General features: G+C 45.4%; 1 protein-coding gene across 1 annotated transcript; it reads left to right on the top strand.

The window, feature by feature from the left end:
* The first annotated feature begins 1,656 nt into the window (after positions 1-1,656).
* LOC119276143 (protein CONSERVED IN THE GREEN LINEAGE AND DIATOMS 27, chloroplastic-like) lies at positions 1,657-3,479 on the top strand. The gene is made up of 7 exons (XM_037557136.1): positions 1,657-1,984; positions 2,091-2,243; positions 2,368-2,445; positions 2,516-2,611; positions 2,706-2,741; positions 2,880-3,037; positions 3,131-3,479. The coding sequence occupies exons 1-7, from the start codon at positions 1,718-1,720 to the stop codon at positions 3,291-3,293; spliced, it is 951 nt and encodes a 316-aa protein (XP_037413033.1). The 5' UTR covers positions 1,657-1,717; the 3' UTR covers positions 3,294-3,479.
* The last annotated feature ends 12,254 nt before the right edge of the window (positions 3,480-15,733 follow it).

The raw sequence follows: 15,733 nt of genomic DNA, 5'->3' as shown, positions 1-15,733 counted from the left end.
GACGTCGGATAGGAGAGCGAGGCATGGCCTGCAGGAGTTGCCTTCGTCTTGCTACACGTGTCTCCAAGAGGAGAACAACGCGGAACACATCATGGTGCAATGTGTGTATGCCAGGGAAGTGTGGCACAATATCTAGAACACGCTGGGTCTGCAGGGTCGCACTCCGGAGGTGCATGACCGCTTGTTGGATTGGTGGCTGGAGGGTATGAGCACCCTTAGGAGGAGTTGGAAACATGGCTTTGACACCCTTGTTATCGCCACAATCTGGGCTCTTTGAAAACAACGTAACGCGAGAGTTTTCAACAGAACTGGCCAACCGTTACAGACGCAGAGGCTATCCATTGCCATTTTGGATGAGCTCAACGAGTGGAAGGAGGATAGTCTAGGTGGAGGAGGGTTCATTACGTTTTGTGTAAATGTAGGCACAGGCGGAGCTCTCGGTAGGGCGAGGTTGGGCGCTCGCCCTACCTTGATTTCCAGCGATTTACCGACATATTCATATCCATCGCTAAAAAAATCCAACAAAAAGAAAACTCGCGTGTTCCTCGGCCACCCTGTGGTCGCCTGATTGGGCCGTATGCAAGTCAGTCACCTTATTGGCCCGTACCCAAGTCATGCATTACCATCAATCCTATCTTCCAGTCCACGACGCTAGATCCACGAGTCGACATGAACCCTAGCAGGAGCGGCAGGCGGGGACAACGATTGACTTTTTTGTACGTTCTCCTGCACGTTTCTTTTGCCATGCCTTTCTCGCCTCCTCCCAAACTAGATTCCTCACAGTGTTTCTTTTGCCATGCCGGCATGCCATAACATTAACATCGCAGCATGCTGGCATCGCCCTAGCCCACTCCGCTAGATCGCTAGGTCAATCTCTAACCAAGTTTCTCTCAAAAGAATCTCAAGTGATGCGTGGCTCTGTTTCTCTAGTTCTGCTTCAAGAATACCTAATCTATATTGATAGGGTTTTGAACTTTATGTACAAGGAATTTGATTACTTTGATTTTTTTTGGTTTTTGGGAGTGATTTTTCAATTTTGCTGATCACCGTTGTTTCCATAGTTAGGAGTTTTCTGCTTTCTCATTGTTCAATTTCACACAATCAACTAGTATTTCAAGTGAAATGTTTTAATTCGGTAAATATTTTCATGGTCTGACATTTAATTTGTTGATTGCATTATTATTATGTACTATAAAATTGCTTGATATACTTGCGTGTGTGATGTACGTGTGGACACGGGGACATTTTTATTATGGGTCCGCCCTACCTTAATTTTTTTTGTCCTCCGCCATTGAATGTAGGAATAGGCTAATGTGTGGGGTGTAAGGGTGTGTGTCGAAGATGGAGGCTTGTTTCATCGTTTGGCCTCTTGTCCATTGTTTTTTCTTCCTTCTATAAAGGTAAGGTACGCGTTTGGCGCTCGAATTTTTTTGAAGTAGGTGTATGATTATTATTATTATTGGAGATTGTGGTGCGCACCTGGGTTGCCGTGCGCCGGCACGAGCAGGCAGCGTGCCACGGCGCATCCCACCACGTGTAGGCAGAGTGTCCAGACCTGGCCGTCGCGACCACTCCACTGCCTCGGCCACAAAAAAGTGAAAAACTGCAACCAAAAAGAAAAACCGGGGCCACGTAAAAGGTTCAGGCTATACATGCCTCTCGCTCCCCGAGCTCAGTACGTACGGTGGGCAAGAAGATAACAGGCGCAAGTTTTTCCATGTTGCTCCGCCTGAAGATTACTACCGTCCAGCCTGTGGCACTGCTTCTTGGGCATGACCATGGCGCGACAGCATCCCCGCGGCGGCTCGCCGGAGCCCTTCCGCAGGGCCGTGGAGCGTCCACGAGGGCAAAGAGGCTGAGGAGCGTGGCGGTGGCGATGGCGCTCAAGGAGGAGGAGCCGGAGAGCAGCCGAAGCCGCTTCGCCGGGGGCGGCCCGAGCTGGGACCCCAGGATGGAGATCGGAGTCCCATACGAGCAAAGGCCGGTATGATTTAGCGTCTCGCACAAAAGAAATTAGACACTTGGGGCATGCACCTAGCTTTGCAGTCTGAATGAAAGATGTTGCTGGTTAATTTGGATGATTGGCTCAGGTTAACGAGTACTCTGCTCTCAAGGAGAGCACCTTGTACTCGTGGGCAGAGCTGAGTCCAGGCTCTTTCTTCATGCGCCTAGGCAGCCTGTGCCTGGTCACATTTACAGTTCTGGCGGCCCCAATCTCAGCCGCAAGTTTCAGTCCCGGAAAGGTACGGCCGTTCGTCATGGTTCTATATTTTCAGTTTAATGAGCAGCGGAAATTGTGCTAGTATGTTGTTCCTCACAGTGTTGTTTGACCAATTTCTCCATGATATGTATGTCAACGCTATGCAGGATCCACTCAAGTTCGTGCTAGCTGCTGGGATTGGGACCCTGCTCCTGGTGTCTCTCGTGGTTCTCAGGATCTACCTGGTAAGTTTGGCAAACATCGGCCGTATTTGAGAAAACTGTGCTAGTCTAACAATACCTGCTAGTGCTGCAGGGTTGGAGCTACGTTGGTGACAGGCTATTGTCGGCAGTCGTGCCATATGAAGAAACCGGGTGGTACGATGGCCAAATGTGGGTCAAGCCAGCAGTGGTATGTATCAATATCATCCATGCTTGCTTCCTCAGCTTAAGCACAGCCATGCAATTCAGACTGCCTTTAAACGTCTAATTCCTTCCTGATGCAGGTGCTGGCTCGCGACAGGTTATTGGGATCTTACAAGGTAACTTGTAGTTTGTCTTCTTCTTATCATTACATATGCTTCTTTCTTTTGGCGGGAAAACATATATGATCCTTGACGCTTATATAACTATAAAAATCGATTTTCACATTTTATCTTGGTGATCGACGGATTCTTCAGGTAAAGCCGGTGATCAACCTGCTCAAACAGACACTGGTTGGCACCGGTGCGCTGCTCGTCGGGGCGGTGGCACTCTTCACGTTCGCCGCCCCCGTCGAGGAATTCGTCCACTCCTTCAATGGAGCCCCCACTACCGCCTCCTCTAAGCCGATCATGAGGTGAGTCAGCCAGCTCAATGCTGCTACCCAGCTTTCACAATGGACTGTAAGCCATTGTTGCAAGTGGAATTAACTGAACGTGCCTACGTGCAGGAGAGAAGACCTGCTGAAGCTGCCTGCCGAGGTGAGGCAAGACGACGACCTCGCTGCGGCTGCTGCGGAGGCCGCCAATGGACGCCCGGTTTACTGCAGGGATCGCTACTACCGGGCGCTCGCCGGCGGTCAGTACTGCACCTCAGACGACCTGCTCAACTGATGATAGCAAATAGTAATAGTACATACGTATTCTGGTATATGCAGTTTGCCACATTTATATAATAAGCACAAGTTAAGCAAATGTATCTTATCGGAATGAAATTTTGGGAAGAACGATGTTGTTGATTCTGTAATAGATTGCTTCATAATAACAGCTCACTGGCTGCCCCATTGTTGTAAACTTAAAGCATCTTCCCCTAAAACTTAACATTCTAAACCACCTCCTACAGATTAACACAAATTTTGAAAAGCTAATGTAGAAATTAACCTAGTTGTAGTCTAAGGTCACGTAAGTTTAGAGTCCTAGATAGTTTTCTCACCAAGTTTGTTTAAGGAATCCAATAACTCCCGAACGTTCGGATTTTGAGCATTTCATCCCGAACGTTTTTACATGGCAACTTTAGTTCATAGGGGATGGCTACTTCGTCCTTTTTGTTTTTTGTCAGAAAATTGCCATGTTTCCCTAATTTCACGCAAAATAAACTTGCCATCTAAACCCGTTTGGGTTGCCATGCTTAATTCCCGAACGTTCGGGAGTTATCATTACCGTTGTTTAAATATGTTTAGGAAAGTGGTCATGTGAGAGTTGTAAACCGTACCCTACTCCGGTGGTTGTACCGCATATGGGGTTGCATCGTGTTGGTTGCCAAGTCGGCAACGCGTTGGACGTGGCAATGTAGGCTGCTAGTAAGGGTAGTCGTAAGTTAGTATCGTGCATATGATACTACCTTTTTTAACAACATATGATACTATCTTCGTAATGCATAATATTGTAGATTAGTATTTTAGATAACCTTACTTATTTCCGTGTAAGACAGATATAGTAGTACTCCATATAATATTTTTTATTATGATAAGGTACTATGATATAATACTCAATCCACTATTTGACTATTTAATTCTATATCATCTCATTAAAATTGTCTAGTTAGGATACACGATACTAGATATGATACTCTAATTACAAGTAGTTTTTTTTTGATAAATGACATTTCCTTGAATTGATTTATCAAGGTTATACAACTGCATTGCCCGGCCTCTGCATAACAAGATGCACACAACCAACAAATCCAAACCATCGAAAATAAACATTGTTTTGAAGAAAAAAATAAATCAATGCAATCTAGGGTGGGCAGATCGTATACGGAGATTACACCGTCATCTAAGAAGGGAGAAAACCTCCCTGGCCGTACGCTCCAGCCGTGTAGACATCATAATAAAAATGTCTCTGTCCTCTGGCTTCTACAGGATAGACCAAGTACAGAACCATCACGTACATGCATGAATAACCTGCACAGAAGAAGAAACACATTTATTATTAAAAACGACATCATACCTGGTAAGGCACAGTGCCCAGCATAAGACAGTCGTTCCCACAAGAATATGTGCAGAAAATTGTTTATCAATACCCTGCAACCAATTGCTGAACATGTTACGTGCACTATGTGGGGGTAAAAATTTAAAACTACATAAACTATGGCCCATACTACAGGAGCGAACTTACAAATAAGTGTCTAATAGACTCGTCATGGTGGCAAAAGATGTTGGGGAACGTAGCAGAAATTCAAAATTTTCGTACGTGTCACCAAGATCTATCTATGGAGAAACTAGCAACGAGGGGAAGGAGAGTGCATCTACATACCCTTGTAGATCGCTAAGCGGAAGCGTTCAAGAGAATCGGGTTGAAAGAGTCGTACTCGTCGTGATCCAAATCACCGGAGATCCTAGTGCCGAACGGACGGCACCTACGTGTTCAACACACGTACAGCCCGGTGACGTCTCCCATGCCTTGATCCAGCAAGGAGAGAGGGAGAGGTTGAGGAAGACTCCATCCAGCAGCAGCACAACGGCGTGGTGGTGGTGGAGGAGCATGGTGATCCAGCAGGGCTTCGCCAAGCACCGCGAGATATGAGGAGAAAGAGAGGTAGGGCTGCGCCAACCAGAGACGAAACTTCGTGTGTTGGGCTCCTCCTATGCCTCCACTATATATAGGGGAAGAGGGGGTTGCGCCCCCACCTAGGTTTCCACCCCCTAGGGGCGGCGGCCAGCCCTAGATCCCATCTAGGGGGGCGGCCAAAGGGGGGAGAGGGGGAAACTTGCCCCCCAAGCAAGGTGGGGCGCCCCCTCCCCAAACCCTAGGCGCCTTGGGACCTTGTGGGGGGGCGCACCAGCCCACCAGGGGCTGGTCCCCTCCCACACTTGGCCCATGCTGCCCTACCGGGATGGTGGCCCCACTTGGTGGACCCCCGGGACCCTCCCGGTGGTCCCGGTACGTTACCGATAAAACCCGAAACTTTTCCGGTGAGCAAAACGGGACTTCCCATATATAAATCTTTACCTCCGGACCATTCCGGAACTCCTCGTGACGTCCGGGATCTCATCCAGGACTCCGAACAACATTCGGTAACCACATACAAACTTCCTTTATAACCCTAGCGTCATCGAACCTTAAGTGTGTAGACCCTACGGGTTCGGGAACCATGCAGACATGACCGAGACGTTCTCCGGTCAATAACCAACAGCGGGATCTGTATACGCATGTTGGCCCCCACATGTTCCACGATGATCTCATCGGATGAACCACGATGTCAAGGACTCAATCGATCCCGTATACAATTCTCTTTGTCTAGCGGTATTGTACTTGCCCGAGATTCGATCGTCGGTATCCCGATACCTTGTTCAATCTCGTTACCGGCAAGTCTCTTTACTCGTTCCATAACATATCATCCCGTGATCAACCCCTTGGTCACATTGTGCACATTATGATGATGTCCTACCGAGTGGGCCCAGAGATACCTCTCCGTTTACACGGAGTGACAAATCCCAGTCTCGATTCGTGCCAACCCAACAGACATTTTCGGAGATACCTGTAGTGCACCTTTATAGCCACCCAGTTATGTTGTGACGCTTGGTACACCCAAAGCATTCCTACGGTATCCGGGAGTTGCACAATCTCATGGTCTAAGGAAATGATAGTTGACATTAGAAAAGCTTTAGCATACGAACTACACGATCTTTAGTGCTAGGCTTAGGATTGGGTCTTGTCCATCACATCATTCTCCTAATGATGTGATCCCGTTATCAACGACCTCCAATGTCCATGGTCAGGAAACCGTAACCATCTATTGATCAACGAGCTAGTCAACTAGAGGCTTACTAGGGACATGGTGTTGTCTATGTATTCACACATGTATCTGAGTTTCCTATCAATACAATTATAGCATGGATAATAAACGATTATCATGAACAAGGAAATATAATAATAACTAATTTATTATTGCCTCTAGGGCATATTTCCAACAGTCTCTCACTTGCACTAGAGTCAATAATCTAGTTCACATCGCCATGTGATTAACACTCACAGGTCACATCACCATGTGACCAACATCCAAAGAGTTTATTAGTTCACATCATCATGTGATTAAGACTCAATGAGTTCTGGGGTTTGATCATGTTTTGCTTGTGAGAGAGGTTTTTAGTCAATGGTTTTGCAACATTCAGATCCATATGTACTTCACAAATCTCTAGGTCATATTGTAAATGCTGCTACCACGCTCCACTTGGAACTATTCCAAATGGTTGCTCCACTATACGTATCCGGTTTGCTACTCAGAGTCACTCGGATAGGTGTTAAAGCTTGCATCGACGTAACCCTTTACGCCGAACTCTTTATCACCTCCATAACCTAGAAACATGTCCTTATTTACTCCAAGGACAATTTTGACCGGTGTCCAATGATCCATTCCTGGATCATTCTTGTACCCCTTGACTGACTCATGGCAAGGCACACTTCCGGTGCGGTACACAGCATAGCATACTATAGAGCCTATGTCTGAAACATAGGGGACGGCCTTCGTCCTTTGTCTCTCTTCTGCCGTGGTCGAGCTTTAACTCTTAACTTCATACCTTACAACTCATGCAAGAACTCCTTCTTTGACTGATCCATCTTGAACTTCTTCAAGATCACGTCAAGGTATGTGCTCATTTGAAAGTATTACTAAGCATTTTGATCTATCTTATAGATCTTGACGCTTATTGTTCAAGTAGCCTAATCCAGGTTTTTTAATTGAAAAACACTTTTCAAATAACCCTACATGCTTTTCAAAAATTCTACATCATTTCTGATCAACAATATGTCAACAACATATACTCATCAGAAATTCTATAGTGCTCCCACTCACTTCTTTGGAAATACAAGTTTCTCATAAACTTTGTATAAACCCAAAATCTTTGATCATCTTATAAAAGTGCATATTCCAACTCCGAGATGCTTACTCCAGTCCATGGAAGGATCGTTGGAGCTAGCATACCTTTTAGCATCCTTAGGGTCGACAAAACCTTTCTGATTGTATCACATACAACCTTTCCTTACGAAGACTGGTAAGGAAACTCGTTTTGACATCCATCTGCCAGATTTCATAAATGCAACTAATGCTAACATGATTCCGACGGACTTAAGCATCGCTACGGATGAGAAAAATCTGATCGTAGTCAACTCCTTGAACTTGTGAAAAACTCTTCGCCATAAGTCGAGCTTCATAGACGGTGACATTACCGTCCACGTCCATCTTCTTCTTAAAGATCCATTTATCTCAATGGCTTGCCGATCATCGGGCAAGTCCACCAAAGTCCATGCTTTGTTCTGATACATGGATCCTATCTCGGATTTCATGGCTTCTAACCATTTGTCGGAATTTGGGCCCACCATCGCTTCTTCATAGCTCGTAGGTTCATTGTTGTCTAGCAACATGACCTTCAAGACATGATTACTGTACCACTCTGAAGTAGTACGCATCCTTGTCACCCTACGAGGTACGGTAGTGACTTGATCCAAAACTTCATGATCACTATCATAAGCTTCTACTTCAATTGGTGTAGGCGCCACAGGAACAACTTCCTGTGCCCTGCTACACACTAGTTGAAGTGATGGTTCATTAACCTCATCAAGTCTCCACCATCCTCCCACTCAATTTTCGAGACAAACTTTTTCTCGAGAAAGGACCCGATTCAAGAAACAATCCCTATTGCTTTCGGATCTGAATTAGGAGGTATACCCAACTGTTTTGGGTGTCCTATGAAGATGCATTTTATCCGCTTTGGGTTAGAGCTTATCAACCTGAAACTTTTTCACATAAGCGTCGCAGCCCCAAACTTTTAAGAAACGACAACTTAGGTTTCTCCAAACCATAGTTCAAATGGTGTCGTCTCAATGGAATTATGTGGTGCCCTATTAAAGTGAGTGTGGTTGTCTCTAATGCCTAACCCATGAACGATAGTGGTAATTTGATAAGAGACATCATGGTACGCACCATATCCAACAGGGTGCAATTATGATGTTCGGACACACCATCACACTATGGTGTTCCAGGCGGTATTAATTGTGAAACAATTTCCATAATGTCTTAATTGCGTGCCAAAGCTCGTAACTCAGATACTCATATCTATGATCATATCATAGACATTCTATCCTCTTGTCACGATGATCTTCAACTTCACTCTGAAATTACTTGAACCATTCAATAATTCAGACTTGTGTTTCATCAAGTAAATATACTCAGCATCTACTCAAATCATCCGTGAAGTAAGAACATAACGATATCCACTGCGTGCCTCAGCACTCATTGGACTGCACACATCAAAATGTATTACTTCCAACAAGTTGCTTTCTTGTTCCATTTTGCTGAAAACGAGGCTTTCAGTCATCTTGTCCATGTGGTATGATTTGCATGTCTCAAGTGATTCAAAATCAAGTGAGTCCAAAACGGTCCATTTGCATGGAGTTTCTTCATGCATATACACCAATAGACATGGTTCGCATGTCTCAAACTTTTCAAAAAACGAGTGAGTCCAAAGATCCATCAACATGGAGCTTCTTCATGCGTTTTATACCAATATGACTTACATGGCAGTGCCACAAGTAGGTGGTATTATCATTACTATCTTATATCTTTTGGCATGAAAATGTGTATCACTACGATCGAGATTCAATAAACCATTCCTTTAGGTGCAAGACCATTGAAGGTATTATTCAAATAAATAGAGTAACCATTATTCTCCTTAAATGAATAACCGTATTGCGATAGACATAATCCAATTATGTCTATTTTCAACGCAAACACCAAATGACAATTATTCAGGTTTGATACTACTTGATGGTAGAGGGAGCGTGCGATGTTTGATCACATCAAACTTGGAAACACTTCCAACACATATCGTCAGCTCACCTTTAGCTAGTCTCCGTTTATTCCGTAGCTCTTTTATTTCGAGTTACTAACACTTACCAACCGAACCGGTATCTTAATACCCTGGTGCTACCAGGAGTACTAGTAAGGTACATATTAACATAATGCATATCCAATATACTTCTATCGACCTTGCCAGCCTTCTCATCTACCAAGTATCTAGGGTAATTCTGCTCCAGTGGCTGTTCCCCTTATTACAGAAGCACTTAGTCTCGGGTTTGGGTTCAACCTTGGGTTTCTTCATTAGAGCAGCAGCTGATTTTCTGTTTAATGAAGTATCCCTTCTTGCCCTTGCCCCTTTTTTAAACTAGTGGTTTCACCAACCATCAACAATTGATGCTCCTTCTTGATTTCTACTTTCGCGGTGTCAAACATCGCGGATACCTCAAGGATCATCATATCTATCCCTGATATGTTATAGTTCATCACGAAGCTCTAGCAGCTTGGTGGCAATGACTTTGGAGAAACATCACTGTCTCATCTGGAAGATCAACTCCCACTCGATTCAAGTGATTGTTGCACTCAGACAATCTGAGAACAAGCTCAACGATTGAGCTTTTCTCCCTTAGTTTGCAGGCTAAGAAAATCGTCGGAGGTCTTATACCTCTTGACGTGGGCACGAGCCTGAAATCCCAATTTCAGCCCTCGAAACATCTCATATGTTCCGCGACATTTCGAAAAACGTCTTTGGTGCCTCAACTCTAAACCGTTTAACTGAACTATCACGTAGTTATCAAAACATGTATGTTCGATGTTCGCAACATCCACAGACGACGTTTGGGGTTCAGCACACTGAGCGGTGCATTAAGGACATAAGCTTTCTACTGTCCGCATAATTGCTACTGTCAACTTTCAACTATATTTTTCTCTAGGAACATATCTAAACAGTGGAACTAAAGCGCGAGCTTACGACATAATTTGCAAAGATCTTTTGACTATGTTCAGGATAATTAAGTTCATCTTATGAACTCCCACTCAAATAGACATCCCTCTAGTCATCTAAGTGATTACATGATCCGAGTCAAATAGGCCGTGTCCGATCATCACGTGAGACGGACTAGTCATCATCGGTGAACATCTTCATGTTAATCGTATCTACCATACGACTCATGCTCGACCTTTCGGTCTCTTGTGTTCCAAGGCCATGTCTGTACATGCTAGGCTCGTCAAGTGAATCTAAGTGTTTCACATGTGTAAATCTGGCTTACACCCGTTGTATGTGAACGTTAGAATCTATCACACCCGATCATCACGTGGTGCTTCGAAACAACAAACTTTCGCAACGGTGCACAGTTAGGGGGAACACTTTCTTGAAATTTTAATGAGGGATCATCTTATTTACTACTGTCGTTCTAAGCAAATAAGATGCATAAACATGATAAACATCACATGCAATCAAAAAGTGACATGATATGGCCAATATCATTTTGCTCCTTTTGATCTCCATCTTCGGGGCTCCATGATCATCATCGTCACCGGCATGACGCCATGATCTCCATCATCATGATCTCCATCATCGTGTCTCCATGAAGTTGTCTCGCCAACTATTACTTCTACTACTATGGCTAAAGGTTAGCAATAAAGTAAAGTAATTACATGGCGTTGTTCAATGACACGCAGGTCATACAATAAATTAAGACAACTCCTATGGCTCCTGCCGGTTGTCATACTCATCGACATGCAAGTCATGATTCCTATTACAAGAACATGATCAATCTCATACATCACATATCTTTCATCACATTCTTTTTTGGCCATATCACATCACATAGCATACCCTGCAAAAACAAGTTAGACGTCCTCTAATTGTTGTTTGCATGTTTTACGTGGCTGCTATGGGTTTCTAGCAAGAACGTTTCTTACCTACGCAAAAACCACAATGTGATATGTCAATTGCTATTTACCCTTCATAAGGACCCTTTTCATCGAATCCGATCCGACTAAAGTGGGAGAGACTGGCACCCGCTAGCCACCTTATGCAACAAGTGCATGTCAGTCGGTGGAACCTGTCTCACGTAAGTGTACGTGTAAGGTCGGTCCGGACCGCTTCATCCCACAATACCGTCGAAACAAGATTGGACTAGTAACGGTAAGCATATTGAACAAAATCAACGCCCACAACAACTTGTGTTCTACTCATGCATAGAAACTACGCATACCCCTAGCTCTGATACCACTGTTGGGGAACGTAGTAGAAATTCAAAATTTTCCTACGTGTCACCAAGATCTATCTATGGAGAAACTAGCAACAAGGGGAAGCAGAGTGCATCTACATACCCTTGTAGATCGCTAAGCGGAAGCGTTCAAGAGAACGGGGTTGAAGGAGTCGTACTCGTCATGATCCAAATCACCAAAGATCCTAGTGCCGAACGGACGGCACCTCCGCGTTCAACACACGTACAGCCCGGTGACGTCTCCCATGCCTTGATCCAGCAAGGAGAGAGGGAGAGGTTGAGGAAGACTCCATCCAGCAGCAGCACAATGGCATGGTGGTGGTGGAGGAGTGTGGTGATCCAGCAGGGCTTCGCCAAGCACCGCGAGATATGAGGAGAAAGAGAGGTAGGGCTGCACCAACCAGAGACGAAACTTCGTGTGTTGGGCTGCTCCTATGCCTCCACTATATATAGGGGAAGAGGGGGCTGCGCCCCCACCTAGGTTTCCACCCCCTAGGGGCGGCGGCCAGTCCTAGATCCCATCTAGGGGGGCGGCCAAGGGGGGAGAGGGTGAAACTTGCCCCCCAAGCAAGGTGGGGCGCCCCTTCCCCAAACCCTAGGCGCCTTGGGCCCTTGTGGGGGGCACACTAGCCCACCAGGGGCTGGTCTCCTCCCAGACTTGGCCCATGCTGCCCTCCGGGGATGGTGGCCCCACTTGGTGGAACCCCGGGACCCTCCCGGTGGTCCCGGTACGTTACCGATAAAACCCGAAACTTTTCCGGTGACCAAAACAGGACTTCCCATATATAAATCTTTACCTCCGGACCATTTCGGAACTCCTCGTGACGTCTGGGATCTCATCCGGGACTCCGAACAACATTCGGTAACCACATACAAACTTCCTTTATAACCCTAGCGTCATTGAACCTTAAGTGTGTAGACCCTACGGGTTCGGGAACCATGCAGACATGACCGAGACGTTCTCCGGTCAATAACCAACAGCGGGATCTGGATACCCATATTGGCTCCCACATGTTCCACGATGATCTCATCGGATGAACCACGATGTCAAGGACTCAATCGATCCCGTATACAATTCCCTTTGTCTAGCGGTATTGTACTTGCCCGGGATTCGATCGTCGGTATCCCGATACCTTGTTCAATCTCGTTACCGGCAAGTCTCTTTACTCATTCCGTAACACATCATCCTATGATCAACCCCTCGGTCACATTGCGCACATTATGATGATGTCCTACCGAGTGGGCCCAGAGATACCTCTCCGTTTACACGGAGTGACAAATCCCAGTCTCGATTCGTGCCAACCCAACAGACACTTTCGAAGATACCTGTAGTGCACCTTTATAGCCACCCAGTTACATTGTGACATTTGGTACACCCAAAGCATTCCTACGGTATCCGGGAGTTGCACAATCTCATGGTCTAAGGAAATGATACTTGACATTAGAAAAGCTTTAGCATACGAACTACACGATCTTTAGTGCTAGGCTTAGGATTGGGTCTTGTCCATCACATCATTCTCCTAATGATGTGATCCCGTTATCAACGACATCCAATGTCCATGTCAGGAAACCGTAACCATCTATTGATCAACGAGCTAGTCTACTAGAGGCTTACTAGGGACATGGTGTTGTCTATGTATCCACACATGTATCTGAGTTTCCTATCAATACAATTATAGCATGGATAATAAACGATTATCATGAACAAGGAAATATAATAATAACTAATTTATTATTGCCTCTAGGGCATATTTCCAACAAAAGACACATATCTTACTATCTTGCTTGTTATGTCGCCAAGTTACCTCTAACTAAGATGACCCCTCTGCTTTTAAACTAGAGGGATATCTTCACTCTTAGAGGTATTTTTTGCTTCCACGGTTTTTGTTATCAATGGGAAACTCAATATGAGCCATTGCATCGTACAAGGACTTGACTGAGAAACTTCCATTCTGTTGCAGCTTCCATCAAAATTTGTCCAGCTCGCTTGTTAGTTGAATGTCCTCCAGACGGGAGAGTAATTCATTCCATGCTGCCAGGCGAGGGCCAAAGAGGTCCATACAAAAAGAAATATTGGGGTTTTCTTGTCCTAAAACTTGTTTGATCGTGACAAATTCATGTCTGACAATCCTCTACAAGTTAGGGTATTGCACGATAAGCGGGGTGGCGCCTAGCCAGCTATCTTTCCAGAATCGAACCTGAGAACCATCCCTAACTAAGAAAGTACCAAATTGAAAAAAAAGAATTCCTTGGCCTTCATGACACCATATCGAAAATGTGAATCACCGGGTTTCCAATGAACTTTAGAAATGGCTTTGGACCCCATGTATTTGTTGCGAATGATTTCCTCACTCCATTCTCCGTGAGTAATTTGTAAACACATTTACTCAGAAGAGAGATATTTTTAATCACAACATCTTGAATTTCAAGGCCCCCTTGACTTTTAGGGCGGCATAATACAGTCCACCTGGCCAGCCAAAATTTCTTGGATTCATCATTGCATTGCCAAAAAATCTAGGTCTAAGGTACTCTAGATGCTGAAGAAGCCCTTTCGGTAAGTGGAAGAATGACAACATGTATACAACCATATTGTTGAGGACGAAATTGATCAAAATTAATCGCCCCTAATATGACAAGAGTTTGGCCTTCTAGCCATTTCTCAAGTATCTCTTCCACATGCTTCCACTCAACAATAATTAAACGATGATAGTGAATCGAAATACCGAGATACCGAATTGGGAACTGCCTGAGCTAGCAGCCAAAAATGTTAGAAAATGGTGCAAGGTCACGCATCACCAAATTCAGTTTTGATATGTGTTTTTCTATCGCAAGTTCCTATTTATGAAGTAGATCGATCGAATTGATAAGTCCCCTTGTGTACCCCCTCGCTCCGCTCCCGCGAGCGACCGAGGGGGTGAACCCTAGCCGCTGTCGGGGCTAGTCCTCCTGTTGGGAAACGTAGTAGAAAAAAAATTCGCCCTACGATCACCCAGGAACAATATGAAGATACATAACGGGTTGTGATCAATGATTGTTACCGACTCCGGGAGTGAAGCGGAAGCAGATGAGTCGGTGTAGATCGTATTTGAAGTCCCTTGAACGTTGATGAAAATCCCGCGAACCGCCCATGAATGGTCCCTCGAACGGAAGACCAAAAGCACGACCTCTCTACTTGGTTGCAAGTGTACGGTCTTCACGATCCGGCAGCGCTTTGCCGTCCAGAGCTAATCGTCGTCGGAGAATTAGGGGGAGGAGATTAGAACCACACGGGGCTTCTAATTATGAGGATTAGACGTGGCTATGGCTCGCTCTAATTAATCAACTAGGACCAACTAGAACGTGCACTAGATCAACTAGAGGAGGCTCCAAAACTTGTGTTGTTATAGGATGGAAATCCTCTAGTATATATATAGGATTGGGGAGGGTGGGGGGAAGAGGGGCTACCACCAAGGGGGAAAGAGCCCCCTTCTGGCACCGGCCAAGGGAGGGGGAGTAGGACTCCCCATCGAAGTAGGATTCAGCCCCCCTTTTTGTTGGGGAACGTTGCATGGGAAATAAAAAATATTCTATGATCACCAAGATCAATCTAGGAAATGAATATCTACGAGAGGAGAGATTGCATCTACATACCCTTGTAGATTGCTAAGCGGAAGCATTAAGAAATGCACTTAATGTAGTCGAACGTCTTCATGATCCAATCACGATCCGTCTATGAACTCTCGATCCAAGCATCGAACGGACGGCACACCTCCATGTTCAACACACGTACGACTTGATGACGTCTTCACATCCTCGATCCAGCGAGCAAGAGTGAAGTAGTAGATCGAGTCCTCCGGCAGCACAACGGCGTGGTGGCGGCGGTGGTGGAGGAATCTCAGTAGTTCCTCTTAGTAGAGCTTCACTAAGCTATGCAGAGAGAGAGAGAGGAACTACAAGGGAGAGGGAGGGCAGCGCCATGGCATAGATGGGTCTGGCTACCCTCCCTCTACCCCTCTATATATAGGGGGAAGGGAGGAGGGGGAGGC

The sequence above is a fragment of the Triticum dicoccoides genome, chromosome 3B (genome assembly GCF_002162155.2).
Source record: "Triticum dicoccoides isolate Atlit2015 ecotype Zavitan chromosome 3B, WEW_v2.0, whole genome shotgun sequence".
Taxonomy (NCBI): domain Eukaryota; kingdom Viridiplantae; phylum Streptophyta; class Magnoliopsida; order Poales; family Poaceae; genus Triticum; species Triticum dicoccoides.
Note: the sequence above shows the minus strand (reverse complement) of the source record. Positions and strands in the feature narration are given on the sequence as shown.